This window comes from Prosopis cineraria, unplaced genomic scaffold, assembly GCF_029017545.1.
Source record: "Prosopis cineraria cultivar Desert tree isolate PC_DT_omini unplaced genomic scaffold, ASM2901754v1 PC13, whole genome shotgun sequence".
NCBI lineage: Eukaryota > Viridiplantae > Streptophyta > Magnoliopsida > Fabales > Fabaceae > Prosopis > Prosopis cineraria.
In genome coordinates, this window is record NW_026555344.1 from 13,673,884 (window position 1) to 13,691,067 (window position 17,184).

Here is a 17,184-nt window from a genome sequence, read left to right on the forward strand (position 1 = left end):
AGAAGAAGTACTATTACTTGCTTTTCAAAAAAAAAATTCAATTATATGCTTCTAAAAGTTTGTCAAAAAATCATATAAATTATTTTATAAGTCATATTTTTTGGTTCATAATTGATTTTGACATTATAAAATATGTTTGAATATTTGCAAGAAAACCATGGATTTGGATGCTTGGATATTTTTTTTGGAAAAAATGATTTTGGATTCAACTCCACCTATGTTATACAGCCAGCCTCAAGCTCAAGTAAAAGAAGAGGTTTGTGTTAGACCCTTAATAACCAACATAAAACTTTATTGAATCTCACATGAATATGGATTATAGACATCTTTGTACTAATGCTAGGTCGTTACCTGTAAGTAACGCGCTACATAACTCGAGTATATATTGTTGTTGTTATATAGTTTTAGATTCAAAATTGATTTTAACATATAATATGGGTGTTTAGATTTTTTTTTTCACAAACTCATGATTTTCCTTATTTTAAATTCTGCTTTTCAATTTTTCTTTTCAATTCTAATTAAAATTAATCTTATTAATCAATTATATACCACATAACACAATCAATTATATTCAAGATCAATCATATTAATTAATTTTTTTATAATCAATTATACCCAATTGAAATTCAAAACACCCATGAGCTTATGCTAGAACAATGTTACTAAACCAAAGTCGATTTCTTAAAAACACAAGCGTTTAGGTGTTTATTTATTTTTTTTTTTGTGTCAAAACAATGGTTTTGTCCTTGGTATAATTAATTATTAGAGCTTATCCAAAAAGGCACATCATATTTATATGAGATTTGTACGGATGAGTGATATAAATCTACTAATTCAATGAGTATCTCATGTGGCACAGTAACCTTCAATTTAATCAAACATCTGCAAGATATTTTGTCATATGATACTTATCAAACATACCTGATCTCAAACTTTTAAAAGAGATATGTGTTAGGAGTACTTATATGTTTGGATTTGGTGAGTGATTTAAATTCACTCACTCAATGAGTGTCTCTTGTGACACAATAAAAACTGTCTGATTTAATTGTGTTGTATGTGTGTCAAAAGTCTCACATTGACTAAAAGAAGAAATCTCCTAGTGTATATATATTAAGAAATGAAGTGGGCTAGTAAAATGAGTTTGGAAGAGAAGTGGCCTCGCGCACATGAGACAGGCCAACTCAGGGCAATCATAGTTGAAATCAACCGATTCGCCCCCCTGTGCGCGAGTTCAAGAGGCACTGGGTTCCTCTTGCCGGGTTATTTTTCAAACTTTCTGATTAAATAAATAATTATTTTAGCTTACCTGAAAAACCTCTGATTTTGCTGTTTTGAATTTGAACTTGAGGCTTTAGCAGTTTTTGGACATTAAACCTCTTCTGGAAACTGAATTCTGTGCGTTAATGTTTTGTCTGCCAAACATCTCCGGATTGATAAACGCTGAACGTTTTCGGATTAATGGACGTGCACGTTTTTGCTGTTTAAGGCGTGTGTAACTGAAGCATTAATCCATGAACGTTCGTTGTTTAATGTATGTATAACCGAAGTATTAACCGGTAATTATAACCCAACGTTTGTGTCTCCTTCTTCGGCCTATAAATAGACATGGATGCGGACAAAACAGTGTGCCAGCATTCTCGTCCTCTCCTCCCTCTGTCTTCTGTTCGTCTGTTCTTATTTTTAGTCTCTGCTATTCTGTTCCCTTGCTCTGCCGTAGGAAGTGCTTGTTTAATCCTGAGGAACTGCCAATCCGCCGTCCAGGTGTACCGGAATAGTTCTTAAGGACAGTGTCCTTCCGAGCACGACTCAAGCAATTCGAAGCTCGCTGTTCGCGTCTGCATCTGCTGCCTACAACAAATTGAACGGCCATTAAAACTTTTGTTATATTTGATCCTCAAAGAGCATCAAATTTCAAATTTTTGGAGGGGAACAATGTAAATGAATGTTCTAATTTGAATTTTTAAGGACATAATGTATTTTAATAATTTTCAACTAATAATAAAATTTAAAAGTTATAATTGAAATAATAATTGAGTGAATGAATTTAGGCCTCCCTCCGAATCCAAATCAAAAGAAATGTACACTGATAATCTATAAATATTGATAAAATTCAATAGCTATAATTAAAATACTTATTAAATAAATAGATTTAGACCACCTACTGAAAATTCTACATCTATGCTAGTCCAAGAAAATTTCAAGTACAGCTGTCATCTAAGAACATGTCCTGCAAGATTTCAATATAATAAGGCAATGCACGACATAAGCAAAAATAAAACGACAACATATATCGACAGCGATTTCAACTAGTAGTGCCCGTGGAAAGGCCTATGGATTAATATTCTTATTATTTCTCTACTCATTAGAGTTGGTTTGTGTAGCTGTCACTGAAAAGTAATAAACTATAAACTAATATATGTGTGCGCGCACGCGCGTGTATAAAATAAATTAATTAACTAATATATATATATATATATATAAACTGCCAAGTGCAAAGGCTTTATACGTAATCCAGTTTTCATAAATTAATTAAGAGCATTCTAGACTTCTTAATGTGCATCATCTTTGACTTTTCCAACCTATGCTACTCATTTAAGTTGCAATTTTTAATGTTTAGTGCTCTCTGTATAATATAGCATAACCCTAATAATCCCTCAAATCATGGGATCTAATTAAGAAACGGACCTTGCAGTTCCATGCTTTCTTTTAATACTATATTCCATATACAATCTATCTATTGATTCAACCTAATAATTGAAAAAGAAGATGATAATAAGCATTTGATATTTCTTTAACATCAATTTCATATCTAATGTACATGCTTCAATCCAAACTTGAAGATTTACTACTGCAAATTTTTGTGGTGCATGGAATACCACTCACATGAAAAAAAAAAAAATCTAAAGCCAAGTCTCATTGACTAAAAGTTGGCTCATTGCAGCAGCAGATATCAATAGCAAATATTTTTCTTTGATTTTTCTTATGTTGTGTTTGGATTAGTGAATTTAAATTTGAATTTTCAATTTAAAATCTCACATTCCAAATCTAAAATTTGAAATCCATATATCCATATATTTTAAATTCATACACATACAAGTAAATCCAAATTCATAAATTTTAAGTGCCCAAACAAGACATTTGGCCCAAATCCAATTTCATATGTATCTAAACATAACATTAATGTAAAGTGTATCTCTCTCTTCATCTTTTAGACTGAAAGGATGGTCCTACCTAGATCTCTCTAATCAAGTTTGTCATAAATTTATAGTAGAATAACACTATAAATTTATAGATCATGTCTTAAACCTCATGTCTGAAATTTATAGGTCATTCTTTTTTATTTTATAATAATTATTAAGCTCAACTTTATCTAATATAAAACTTTTTGCATCGATTGAAATTTATGTATACTTAAACAACCTAACAAATGTGAATCACATATTTCTCCATTTGAGTGCCAAATTTGACAGTGTCTTTGTTGAACTACCATTCTCCATTAAAGCACAAAAGGAATCACCTTTCAGCTCTTTCATTCTTCTTCTAATTTCTTTACCTTCTTCTTCTTCACCCTCCATTATACACCTTATAACCCTACAAATCTCCTCTTTTTCCACTATCTCACCATGGTCACTAACTCTTGGCCTTGTAGCCACTTTTAGTCCATCAGCTAACATGGCTGCATTAGTTCTTTGTTCTGCAAAGAGTGGCCAAGCTATAATTGGCACTCCCTCTACAATACTCTCTAGTATTGAGTTCCAACCACAGTGACTTAGAAACGCTCCTGTTGAACTGTGACCTAGCACTTCAACTTGTGGGGCCCAACAAGCCATGACCAAACCTCGTTCTTTTGTTCTCTCTAAGAATCCGGATGGTAAGAAATGAAGGGGGTCTTCTTGTTCATTTTTATTATTATTATCACGTAGATAGCTAGCACTGGCTGTGTCGCTTGGTGATCTCACGTTGACCCATAGAAATCTCTGGTTACTTAGTTCTAACCCTAAAGCTAGCTCATTGATTTGAGCTTGAGATAGTCTCCCACCACTTCCAAAAGAAACAAACAGAACTGAACTTGGTGGCTGCTTGTCTAACCATCTTAAACAATCGTCCCAGTGTTCTTGACCCGACCCGTTTATTTGGATACTTGACCCGGTTCTAATGATGGGTCCGATTGCATGTACAGAAGGGTATCTCCTAGTTTCTCCATTTCTTGGTTTCTCGTGTTCCTGCCAGGCTCTTATAGCTCCTGCTTCCATTTCTTCGAAGCTATTCAATAGTATACCTGCAAGAGGTATTATTAACATCAAATTCAAAAAATTCTATTTATTTCCAACTTAATCTCACGATTTATTGAAAAAACGGCCTCAAAGAACCATTAATTGATTGATTGTTTTCAACTAGTGTCCAAGGCAATAATATCTCTGATGCTATTTTCACCTTTTTCGTAATGGTAGATCTAATATCTTATATTACCGGGTCAGATTCCAATATTGTGAAACCCAAACACGGTAGCTTTCCAAAAGACATACTTTATACAAAATCAAACTTGAGACTCTATTCTTAAGGGCTTATCAATTAAAAGGGCACAAATATTGACCACAAAATCCCTTTAAAAAATGCAATGGAAAAAGAATAAAATAATAATTATAAATTAGAGTGAAAGTGAATGTGTGTATAATAAGTTGAAATTAATTTGCGAACAATAAATAATTAACTAAAGCATGGTGCTGAGCTGTTGTCTATATCTTCAAATGACTTGTATAATTTGCAGAGTATTTTATGTTAGCAAAAGTGAATTTCGAATACAAAAGGAAGGGAGATAATGAACATATAAAAAAGAAAACAATGTAACATTTTTTTTTGGTGTTATTTTCCTTTCCAATGCATAAACAAATGCGTGAATGTTAGTGATATAATGCTGTGTTTGGTGCACCCACACATGTTGATTTAAATTTGAATTTAAATTTGGATCAAATTCCCTGTTCAGGCACTTAAAAATTTATATTTGAATTTATCAAAATCCAAATTCAATGTTTATCTTCATTCCTTCAAAATTTAAAATAATTTCTAAATCCTTATTATTTCAAATCTTCATATGCACTCCTAATAACAATTATCTTTGTTATTTAAACTATCTATAAACAAAGAATTTTAAATACATGGATTTAAAATGTGAGATTTAAAATTTAAATTTATCAATACCTAAAATATTTTATTTTATTCCCAGTTTAGTTTACCTAGTAATAACATTTGACGCTTGTGAGTGTGAATCATCACCCAAAGAACAAGAAGAATGGAATATAATTTACCCATATCTTAGCAGAAAACAGGGACCAACCCAGCTTTTAATCTCGAACAATTTTATGTGATATCTGGTTATTTCTTGTTTATCAGGTGCTATACAACAACAATTCATTTAATTACCTTGAGCAAGATGATATAATTGACAACGTTGGAGAAATTGCTCGTAAGCCAAACTTGATCGATCTTGATGATTGTCTGGGAGATCTTTCCCACTAACAGGAACACAACCTGGAATCTGAATGGGTTCTGGTAAGTCTCTGAACTGATCACCACAAGAAACCTTCTGATTCAGCTTCGCAGAATAAAAGCAGAGTGAAAGTAACATAGCAGAACATGGGAAGTAAAGATATGAAGTGATGTTAAGCTCCTTGGCTATCTCTAATGCTTCGATGGATAAAGGTTCAGCCACCATAGCGGCCAAGCCCGAGCTCGAGCGTCCGACTAGGGACTTTAAGGCATCGTGAACGAGTGGCATAGACCGAGTTATGGCGAGATGAAGCTGAACTTCCATGGGAAGATCCTTAGGTTGGTCATGGAGGTTTACAGGAGGAAGAAAAGTACAGGTTATGGAAGAAGAAGGAAGGGACCGAACAAGAGATATGGAGGCACTAGGAGGTGATCCAAGAGTTGGGATGAAGCACGTGACATGGAAGTGATGGCCGTGGTTTTGGAGAAGAACGAGTCGCTTGCAGAACTCAAGAATGGAAGCTTGATGGCTATACGCAGGGACGGTGACGACGGCAATCTCAGTTATGGCTTCCATGACCAGAAGAAGAAGAAGAAGAAGTCAGAGACCGAAGAATGCTCTCAGGTTTGGTTTAATAATTCAAAGCTTCTTACGAGTATGGAAGAATTATTGACGTAGGAACGTCATTTTATATTCAAACACATGAGAGAGATGAGAGACCTGTAATTTCTGTGAGTACACGAGGAAATCCGTAATTGGATCACATGTTATAATCTAACACGACAGACTTTTATTGCCTTTTAAACGTGTTTTTTGAGTTATTCTTTTTCTTTTTTGTGTGGAAAAAAGAAATTTAGGACTATTTGGCAATAAATTTTAAAAACAATTTTCTGTTCGTTAAAATAAAAAATAAAAAATTTATTTAATAATGTGTTTGTAAAAAATGTTTTAAAAAATAAAAAATAAAATATTATTTTAAAAAATAGAAAAATGAAAATAACTTTTCAGTGTTTTAAAATTATTATTCTAAAAATAAGAAAAAATAAAAAACACTTATTTTTTATTTTTTATTCTCAAAATATATTTTATAAAATATTAATTTTTAAAATAATAAAATAAAAATAATTTTAAATAACTCCTTAATTTTTTTAGTACCTTTGTCCTAATAAAAGACATCTTAAGATGATATTCAGATATTCTTCTTTGAGTTTTTTTTTTGGGTAAAAGCTCAATTTATGATTATATTTGTTTCGTTGAAAATATAGAATATTATATAATTTTTATGACTATTTTTATAACTATATTACTACTCTTCTTGATAAAAGAATGTATTAGAATTTCAGTAGTCCTTGTTCTGGCCCTTTTAAATAATATTTTATGAAATTAAAATTGGAATTTTTTTTAAAAAATAAGATGTCACATCACTTTTTTGGAAAACCGTGAAATGGTTGCGTGCAAGTACAGGAGAAGTAATAAAGCTGTTGGATTCAAAACCTTGTGGTAGAAAAATCACATGGGGAGAGCCTCTCCTTGATTCGATGATCACGCGTCTCAAATCCAAATTTGATAATATTAAATATCAACTTTTGTTATTAAAAAAGTTAAATTTTAATGTTAAATTTTATGAATTAGTTTCTTTATGAATATGTAAGTTTTACTCAAAAAAATAGTACACAAATACATAAAAAAAAATTTATATACTTAATCTTATATATTTAAAGTGTTTATTTTCAATTAAATTAAAACATGTGTCTTTGTTATGGATTATTTATTCCATATCAAATTCTTATTATTAATATTAGTAACATATTTTCACACATCTTGATTAAATATTAGATAAAAGGATATTAAATATATACACACAAGGGGGCGCGTGCGAGCTAAATTATTTATTTCTTAAATTAGTCTGTGCATTTAATGTGCTTTTTTATAATTTTACAAAACAATTCAAGAATTAATGAGTTTTCAAATTTTTTTATTGCTGTTATGATTTTCTAGATTAAAAAATTTCCTTATATATTTAAGGAATTAATTGACATTAGTTTGAGAATTGTGACCATGACATCTTTTAATCATATATATATATATATATATAGTTAAAATTATAAGTTATAACAAAGCATTACTGTTCAAAGTCATAAAAAAATGCAAGTTATCTCAAATTTTGTATAATGTTAGAAAAATTATTCTAGCGTTACTTATGAAAATTTTTTGGTGAAATATTATATAAATATTTAATCAGAAATAATTAATATGTATGCTTATGAAAAACAATAATATAAGATTAATGTCTTATTTTGAGCATGACCTGTGATATCTTAGTTTTAAATCAAAATTAAAATTAAAACTTTTTAGTTTAACCTGCAAATTATTTGTGGGGATATATACTTACTCAACGAAATATTTTGATGGGGTTTGAACTGATTTTATTTTTTTAAAAAAAGTAGAACTAATTTTATTTATTGAAACGTATCTCTTCATCTATCCTTATGTGGATTGTGTGCTGCATATGCTACACTTTAAAGAACTAGCATGGATATTTAATATTCAATTTTTTGTAAGTGGCGTTATTTATTTGTTTCTTGTTAAATATATAAAGGTTCTTCATGGGCAAAGTCAATTCTAGAAAATAATTTATAACAAAAAAACATTGTGCTGACTAATGCCCGGAATTTTATAAAATGGAAATACATTAAAACATGATGCTTTAGAATAATACAACGAATCAGGGCATGTATAGCACATGCAGGGCATACATCTAAGTGGAGATTTCTATGAAGAGCAAGTGTCAGGAGAATAAAGGAATATAATGACCATGTTCATGCACAGGCTAACTGAGAATTTTATTTCGTTCATGTACTAATTTATCCCTTTCTCTTGTTTAGATTCATACGTCACTGCTTCAAAAAAAAAAAACACACACACACACACATCGAAATTAATTTTTTTTAAGTTTCTTGCATTATATATGGAAAAAGCAACAAGCATGATAATTTGAAAGATGTTATATCAGTTTTAAAGCCACAACTAATTTAAAAAAAAAGTAAATAAGTAAATTATCCGTTGATCAAAGGTCAATTCATTTATTTTTTGCTAACGTGGCATGTGTGTGGAGTTCAAGCATAGTGACATGTAACACATTGCATGTCCTTTAATGCTAATTTGCTCATGAACTTTTTTTTTTTAAGAGCGCTAAGCACTTTAAAGTCTTTTTCTTGAAGTGTTGGACATCCTGAAATCTTGTTAAAATAAAATTGAATAAATATTATTATTTAAAAGATTATATCACTTAATTTAATATTTTTTTATATTTAAATATTATTTTTGCTAGCATTTTATAAATTTATAGATTATTTCTTATTTTTATATATTGATCTTCAACCTTCTCATCAATACATTATATAAATCATTACACCTTCTGTATATGTTAGAACTTACTTATATTTTTAATATTGATTAAGTTTCCTAATTTTTTTAGTCAACTAATGATCTTTCTCCAAAATATTGTATTGCCCAAATTTAATACTCTTTGTATGCTTTTGTATTAATAGTAAAATTATAAACATGACAAATCAGGACCAATAATATAACAATAAAAATATTTATTTAAAAAATATCACTTATTCCATTAATATGTTATCAAAAAAGTTATTTAACAAGAGAAAAATAAAAAGATGAGAAAAAAATTCCTTCACCAATTTGGAGGTTCATTTACTTCATTTTTTGATATAAAATTAAAAAATATAAAAAATATTAAATTATTAAGTTGGGTGGTGTAATGTTTTAAATAATAATATTTAAATTATTAAATATTAAAATAATTAATGTTTTAACAATATTTATTCAATTTTATTTTAACAAAATTTTAGAGTGTCTAGCACTTTAAGAAAAAGACTTTAGAGAGCCGAGTGCTTCTAAAAAAAGAATTTAGAAGCAAATTAACATCAAAAAACATGCCACATGCACATGTCACTGTGCATGGGCCTTGCGCACATGTCTCATCAGCAAAAAATAGAAAAATGAATGGTTGATTAATGAAAGAGGGTTTTTGCTCCTCTAAAAAATAGTTCAGGGATAAATTTGCCTCACTTAAAAGTATATGATACCTGGCATTTCTAAGAAATAAATACATAAATTACTAGTTTGGGATGAAGGAGATTTTGAAAAACGTAAAAGAAAAATGATAATTAGCAACGGTATTAAACTAGTAATTCCAATTATTATTTTTTAATTATTTAAATTTTTGAAAGAATTACAATTAGGTCCCACACATACTATTACATAAATTGTCATTTACAGGAGACTTTTAACAGCGGTTCAAAGGGAAACACTATAAAAAAAAATAAAGGTGATGGCATTTTCATAATATTATATATGACTACAGGACTTTTAACAGTGGGTAAACAATTAACAATTATTAAAAATACTTACAACATCGAGTCCTAAATGCACCCAATGTTAAATGATTTTTAAAATTAAAAAATAAAAAATAATTTTTAACATCAGATGCCTGGATGCCTGATGTTATATTTGTATTAATAAAAAAATTAAAACTTTCAACATCAGGTGTCTACGCACCCAATGTTGAAAGTGTCTTAATAAAAAAGTTAAAAAAATTAAGACTTTTAACATTGAGTGTCCAAGCACACGATGTTAAAAGTCAAGCTTCAACATCAGGTACTTGGGCACCCAATGTTAAAAACTATTTAAATATTAAAAAAAATTCACACATCTCTTTATGTTTTCACTTGCTCTCTCTTCATCTTTCATTGTCTTTTCGTCTTCACCTCTAAAAAGTGTCACAGTGCAACCTCTCCTCCCATGTCACCCTCACTGTCCATCCTTAACCACCGCTCGGCCTCCCCCTCACCCCCTCAATCTCTGCCCCTGCTCACTCTTCAATCTCCTCCATGCCTACCCCTCTGCCTTGCCCTTCCCATTCCTCCACCTCTCCTCTCCCCTCCCTTCCCCCTTTGCCCCCACCCTGGCTCCCAACTCTATCAACCTTCCCCTCACCCTCTGCCCCCCCTGACACCTCCTCTTCCCCTTTTCACTCGCCCTTATTACTCGTTCCTCCTCCTCCTCCTTTTTCCTCTTCATTTCTTAACTAACAGGTAAGCTACAAATTTTTAATTTTAATATATATCAATTATTATTTGATTTCAATTTAACTATTAATTTTTGTTTAATTTAATTTAGTTTAATTTATTTTGGTTTAACTTCCTATTTAATTTTATTTAATTACTTTTAATTAGTTTTATCTAAAATTGCTTGTTGGGAATGTTGCCTAATACCATAAATTATTGCACGTGTAATCAAATTGTTATTGTTTTAAGGAGTAGAGGTATAAAACTATTATTTATTTTCTTCTAAAATTTGTTTGAATGAAGTCTAATTTTTAGGAAAAATTATATCAAAATTTTTTTAATTTCATTTTCCCATTGAATTGCTTCAAATTTAGTTGTTATTGATATTGCTTGTTACTAAGAGTATTGTTAGTGGCTTCATAAAGCCTTAGACTATTACATGTGATTATTTACTTGGTGTAAAATTATGAATTTTCTCTTGTAAAAGTTTTAGGAGGTTTAATTTTTAAGGGAGACTCTGCCAAATTTTTTTAAAATTTATTCTTTTTCCTATATTACTTAAAATCTTAGATTTATTAGAAATTTGCATTTTTAAAATAATATGAAGGTGATAACTTGAGCGTTAGTTAATTATTATGAACTTGTTCAATTATTAAGATTTGTTGTTGATTTCTTATATACATGATTTTATACAAAGTCATAGGTAACCACGGAGGACTAGTTTGTGTGGCGTATATATGATGAGGCACATGTGTAGTGTCATCACATTAGGAATGACTAAATTTACTTAGGAGATAAATATATTTTTAAATGGCTAATTTTATTGTTTGACATTGCAATTTTATACTTTAATTTAGATGTCTGACATTATGAATCCATTCTCCGAAGAAGAGGTTGATGACATCCTCACATATTGGGCACAATATTTTGTGGATGGTATGTGAGGTTTAGGTAGTATTTTTTAAAAAATTGTATATACCATTAAGCTTTGTGCAATTTCTATAAAATTTTATATTGAAATTTGGATTACTTATATGCACTGGAATTGGCTAGTTGGTGAAAAATTGTATAGACCATCTTCATTTGTAGGAATTAAAAAATAAGTGCCATTAAAAGTGACTTTTAACAGCGGTTATTAAAAGTGACTTTTAACAGCAGTCATACTTTTAACTGCTATTAAAAGTTTCCTTTTATTCAAAAAATACAATCAATGGGCAACTTTCAATAGCAAATTTGTAACCGTTGTTGAAAGTTTATTTTCAACAAACTTTTAATATCCTCTGAAATAATAGCAGTTCTGTAACCGTTAATAAAAGTATTTTTTACTTACTATTAAAAGCCTATTCTACAACAGTGATAGGAAAATTAATTATAGCCAGGTTCATTAACAACCAAACTAAACTGCATTGATAACTGGTTATGTTGTCAATGGACCTTGTAGTAATTAATTTTGTTATGTGAGACTTTCATGTAATTATCCTTAAATTTTATTCAACAATCACTAGAAGACCATTCATCCTCTAGTAGGTTACCTACATAGTTTTCTAAATTATATATAATATTCCCAACTCATTGTAGCCCTTTCAGTTATATTTATAAGGTGGAGAGAGAAATTTTTTTATCCTATTTATAAGTCATGCCATTAATTTTTCTTTACAAATTTTTTTTTTTACTTTCCATTGAATGTTAGTGAGAGAAAATATATTATAAAAGCACTCTTTTAGTTCTTAATAAAGGATGAAGTTCGAAAAACTTTTTATGCTAAATGTAAGATAGTTAGAATAATTAATAATTTTTTATGTCAACAATGTTCACTTTATAATTGCTAATGAATTTAATGTATTCAAACTAATTTAAAGCAGATCATTTATATATATTATAGTATTATGAGGATTCTTACATTGAAGAATTTAAGAATGCGCAAATAAATGAGATAATTAAAAAGTGGTGCTAGTACATGTTCCAAATGTGTTCCTTGCACCGAGAAAAAAATTAATAGAGTTAATGGAAGTATGATTAGTGTTATAGTTTTACTGGCTAGTTTATTTTAGAAAATTCTATACATTATTTACTTGATAGATTAGAATAAGAGATGCATTTTTTATTCATTTTGCAATTGATTACAATACAAATCAATTGGTATTCATATCATAAATGTTGGAATGGCAATATGCTAGGCATCACTTTGCACAGTTGTTGCAAGGGGCTACTATAAATAATAGCCCACTATTTAAAAAAAATCATAGAATAAATTATGATTATTTAAATAACCGTAGTTTATTTAACAATAAATTATGAGTAAATTATTTACCTATGATTTATTATCACTATAAATGATGGGTAAATTATTTACCTGTCATTTATGCTAGGAATAAATTATGAGTATTTAAAACACTCGTCATTTATTCTCTCCTACATTGCAAGAAAGATGGTGTATATATATATATATATATTTATTTAAATGATGGTTATATATTTATTGGGAAGACTTTAAATGACAAACAAATAAATAACATTTCAAAATTATCAGGCAAAAATAACTATCATTTATGTCTAATTTTGTAGTAGCATTTATTGTCATTTAAATTCCTCATTGAATGTTGCAGATATGCAATGCACCATGGCAAACGTGTAGTAAATTGAAATATCATATTCATGAGTCAAAAGTAAAATAGAAACAAATAGAGAGGATTCAACAAAGAGGCATGGTGGCTCTAGTAGGGCTTTATCTTGGAGGTCATTTGATGACACTAGGAGCTTGAAATCACTTGGGTATGTTACAAACCTCTCTTCTCTACCTTTCTACATGGTTTTGCTTGAGTCTTAGGAGAGTCCATGATGGAATTCGAAACGGGTAAAGGTTCTATCGAATTTTCTAACATTAATGGAGTTATAGGAGGTTAGATATTTTTTATTTAAGTATCTAACCAATGAGTTAGGTTGTTAATGGTGGTTTAGGGTTTTAATGATGGGTTTTCAATGAAACTTAGAGTTAAATAGTTAAGCTAATGACAATTTGGTTGTGTATGCTAGACTAATGTAAGTCTAACTAAGTTAATGGGAGTTGTAGGGTTTAGTTGTGGTTAATGACCACAATATGAGTTTGGAGTTATGACTTTGATTAAAAGAAATTGATGATAATTGATCATTGATAATAATTGATATGTGTGAATGTTTATTAATCCTGCATTGGTACTCTTAGGCTTGTTAGAGGCTCAATTTGATTGATATAAGTACTCTTGGTTGGTAAATCAACAATTAAGGTAATTGGAAACTTAAACTCTTGTATATGTTTGTTGTATGTGATTATAAGTGTTGTGAAATGTCTAAAATGTATTTCAGTATGAAATTTACATGTTTATGTTTTAGAAAATATTCTAAAGTGTGTGGATATGTTATATGATGTTATTGAAGTGGTTGAATGCAATTTAATGTTATATGATCTTTGTCTTCTTTCCTTTCATTTTCAACCACCGCCAGTGAGCGTGATTGATGTTGCTTCGACCATCCACCATTGACAGGTAGTGGAGCTTGTTGATTTGCTATTGTATGTTTGTGAAGATCTCTCCATTCGTCCCATTTTTTAGCCCACCGTGATCTATCATCTTGAGGTGCTAGTTGTGGGTCTGTTACCTTGTGTCTAATATTGATCTTCGTTCCCTCTGCCATCTCCGACCTCTTCTCTTCCTTCTTCATTCCTGGTTACCATCGATCAGAGAGAGATGAGCTGCTATGCATTCACCGTTGTTGGTCCTCCATTCTCGTAGCCTGTGTTTTCTTTGTTTCTTGTTCCTGAACATCTTTCTTTCTCTATTATTTTTGTTTGTGAATGATAAGCAAGTAAATAATTGATTTATGGATTAGAGGCTAAATTGATGCTAGCTTCTTCTTCCCCTATTCCGTGTTAGAATGTGCTCTTCCCTTTGCTATGCGTGTTTCGTCGAACACTTGAGGGTGTTTGGAAAAGGAAAAATGTAATCAAAGTTGAGGGAAATTTTGAATTTTGAGAATTTCAGGTAAGTGAATAGCATCCCAACTAATTTTCCAACAAAATTTACTTTACTAGAATATTAGATTTTTATGCAAATTATGTTAATAACAACAATTTGATTTTTGGCTATTTTATTAATTAAATTACTTTATTTTGTGAAATTATTTTACCATATTTGATCATTTAGTTAATCAATAAATACAAGTTTGGATTTTAATTATGGGATTTCATTACGAAAATTACTGAATTGCTACAAAAAAATGATTCATGCGAGTTTGACATTGAAAATTAAAATTTTATTTTAATGGTGAATATTTTCTTGCATGTCTGAACTTGGGTTTAAAAAAAGGACTTTATATAGAACACTGGTTGCTAATGGGAATCCCATTAGCCCTTAGTGTGCCATGGTCAATTACTAGCTAGTTTGATTTTTATTCTCACATTTGTTATTTATGGATCTCATACCTATATCTATTTCGTGACTTCAATCATGTCTGGTTAGTTACCATCATAGACTATGTGTTCATGTTTGTTTCATAGCTTCAGCCTCGTCCGATTACTTATTCTCATGGACTATGTGTCCACGTTTGTCTTCATGACATAAGCCGCAGTTGGTTTTTTACTCTCATGAATTGTGTATTCAAGTTTGTTAAATGTTCTGATAAGTTCCTATAAATATGAATTTGATTATTTAATGATTTTATTCCTATTATTTTTAATTAGTAATTTATTTATAATTACTTATTTCGTTTATTTGCTTCCTTGAAATTAAGTGATTAATATATTTGATATGATAATTTAATAGTTCAAGATTTCATTTAAAGTTATATGGAATCCTTTTATGCTAAATTTATTTGAATTTTTATGAAGATAGTTGTCTCTTTAACTTACATAATTGTTTTTAACTTTCCTTTTATTCATATTTAATTATTTATTATTGGGATGTTATTCATTGGAAATGAATTTGGTCTCAGATAGTGTAACTGACACTGAATTACTTGCTGAATATTAAGGAGTCTATTACTAATTATAAGTGGAGGAGCTAAGGATTAAGCTTTTTCTTTGGATGTAAAGTTTTGATTATGAAATTTTATTTTGTAAACTTATTTTTAGGTGCTTCACATAGTTTATAGCTAGGTCCTTTATTTTGATTTATATACTATTTGCTGGCTAGAACGAGCTAAACTCATGATTGATACTATATTCTGTGAAAATTTTGTGTTGAATTTTTGAGAGATCCTATTTACAGGGAAGGTTATGTCAAAATTTCTACAAAAAATTGAAGCTTTACTATGACAATTAGTATTAAAAGTGTTGGAATGTCCATAAAATCTGATGTTTTTAAAAAAAATAGAATGACTTTTTATTTTTAGACTTACAGGATTGTGTGAAATGGTTCACACTCGTGCTAGTCACGTTTAATTTTCGGGGCATGATAGTAAGTTGTGCATTATGACACTCTAGAGATTCAAGAAAGGGGGAATCTATGGTTTGAGAGTAACTGTGAAAGCCTCTGATCAGGTGACTCCTCATGATTGAAGAGTTTTTCTTAGTCCAGTCACACAGGTTTGTCTTATTCATAAATGTAGCTCATGGATTTGGTCAAATTAAAGGAAATAAGAAGAGGACTAAGGTGGTGCATTGAGTACTTGTTGATAAATATTGTTTTGAAATATACCTACTTTGCATGCTCATAGATTCCCATATTTTGCATGCTCATATACCTACTTTGAGGCAAGAGATTGAGTATTTGATTGTAATATTATTTACTTTTTGTTGAATGGACATACATATGCCAACTAAGGGGTCTTTAAGTACTTGCATGTAACCATATACTTGAAATGGGCATTTTTGGATGCATTTGGTCTACTTAGGGTTGTCTTAATTATTTTGTTTGCGCCCAATATATATGCAAGTGTGTTTTGGATTCATGAAACTTATTTGGAGTTCTTAGTACTGGTTATACCAATTTCATGAAAATTGTTATTTTCCCCGCCCTTGTGACCTTTTGTTTAATGATGATTTAAATGAGTGTAATGGATTGGAAAGTTGTATTGTGGGTCGTTGAGCATGGTCCAAGGTTTAAAGTGGGTTAATGGCTTGTGATGGGAGTACTACAAAATAATGGATTCAGAGATGGTTGAAAATTTGTCTCTAAATGGCCTAAAATTCGTCTCTAACCATTTAGAGATGACTTTAAAAATGAAATACAAAATGTCACTAAAAGTAACGTTATTAAATAATTAGAGACAGATTTTTGTTAGTCTCTTATATGAGGCGACATAATTTCACCTCTAAATTGAAATTCACTTGTCTCTAATTTCAATTTAAAGCCATCGCCTTGTATCATGCAGAGAGGGATAAATTCATCCCTAGATCCATCTCTAAATTTAGAGATAGATTTCAATCCATTTCTAAAATAATTATATATAATTCATATACTTTTGAGGTAGATTATTCCCCCTCTAAATCTGTCTCAAACACACACACACACACATACATACATACATACATACATATATATATATATATATATATTTTAAAAAAAAAAATATTTTTCTCTCCATTCCTCTATTATGTTAATCTTTTTCAAATTTTTCAATTAATGACAAATTCAA

At 29.9% G+C, this 17,184-nt stretch overlaps 1 protein-coding gene across 3 annotated transcripts; it reads right to left on the reverse strand.

The window, feature by feature from the left end:
- Positions 1-717: 717 nt before the first annotated feature.
- On the reverse strand, positions 718-6,170 carry LOC129290919 (hydroquinone glucosyltransferase-like). Of its 3 annotated transcripts, none has more exons than XM_054927985.1 (3): positions 5,422-6,170; positions 3,554-4,279; positions 718-1,848 (listed from the first exon to the last, which is right to left on the reverse strand). In XM_054927985.1, exons 1-3 carry the CDS (start codon positions 6,062-6,064, stop codon positions 1,691-1,693), a joined length of 1,527 nt encoding a protein of 508 aa, XP_054783960.1. In that variant the 5' UTR covers positions 6,065-6,170; the 3' UTR covers positions 718-1,690. The 3 variants fall into 3 exon arrangements, with proteins under 3 accessions (XP_054783960.1, XP_054783959.1, XP_054783961.1); XM_054927984.1 differs by having other exon boundaries at positions 3,518-4,279; XM_054927986.1 differs by lacking the exon at positions 718-1,848 and adding an exon at positions 2,196-2,227 and having other exon boundaries at positions 3,518-4,279; positions 5,422-6,167.
- Between the last annotated feature and the right edge of the window lie 11,014 nt (positions 6,171-17,184).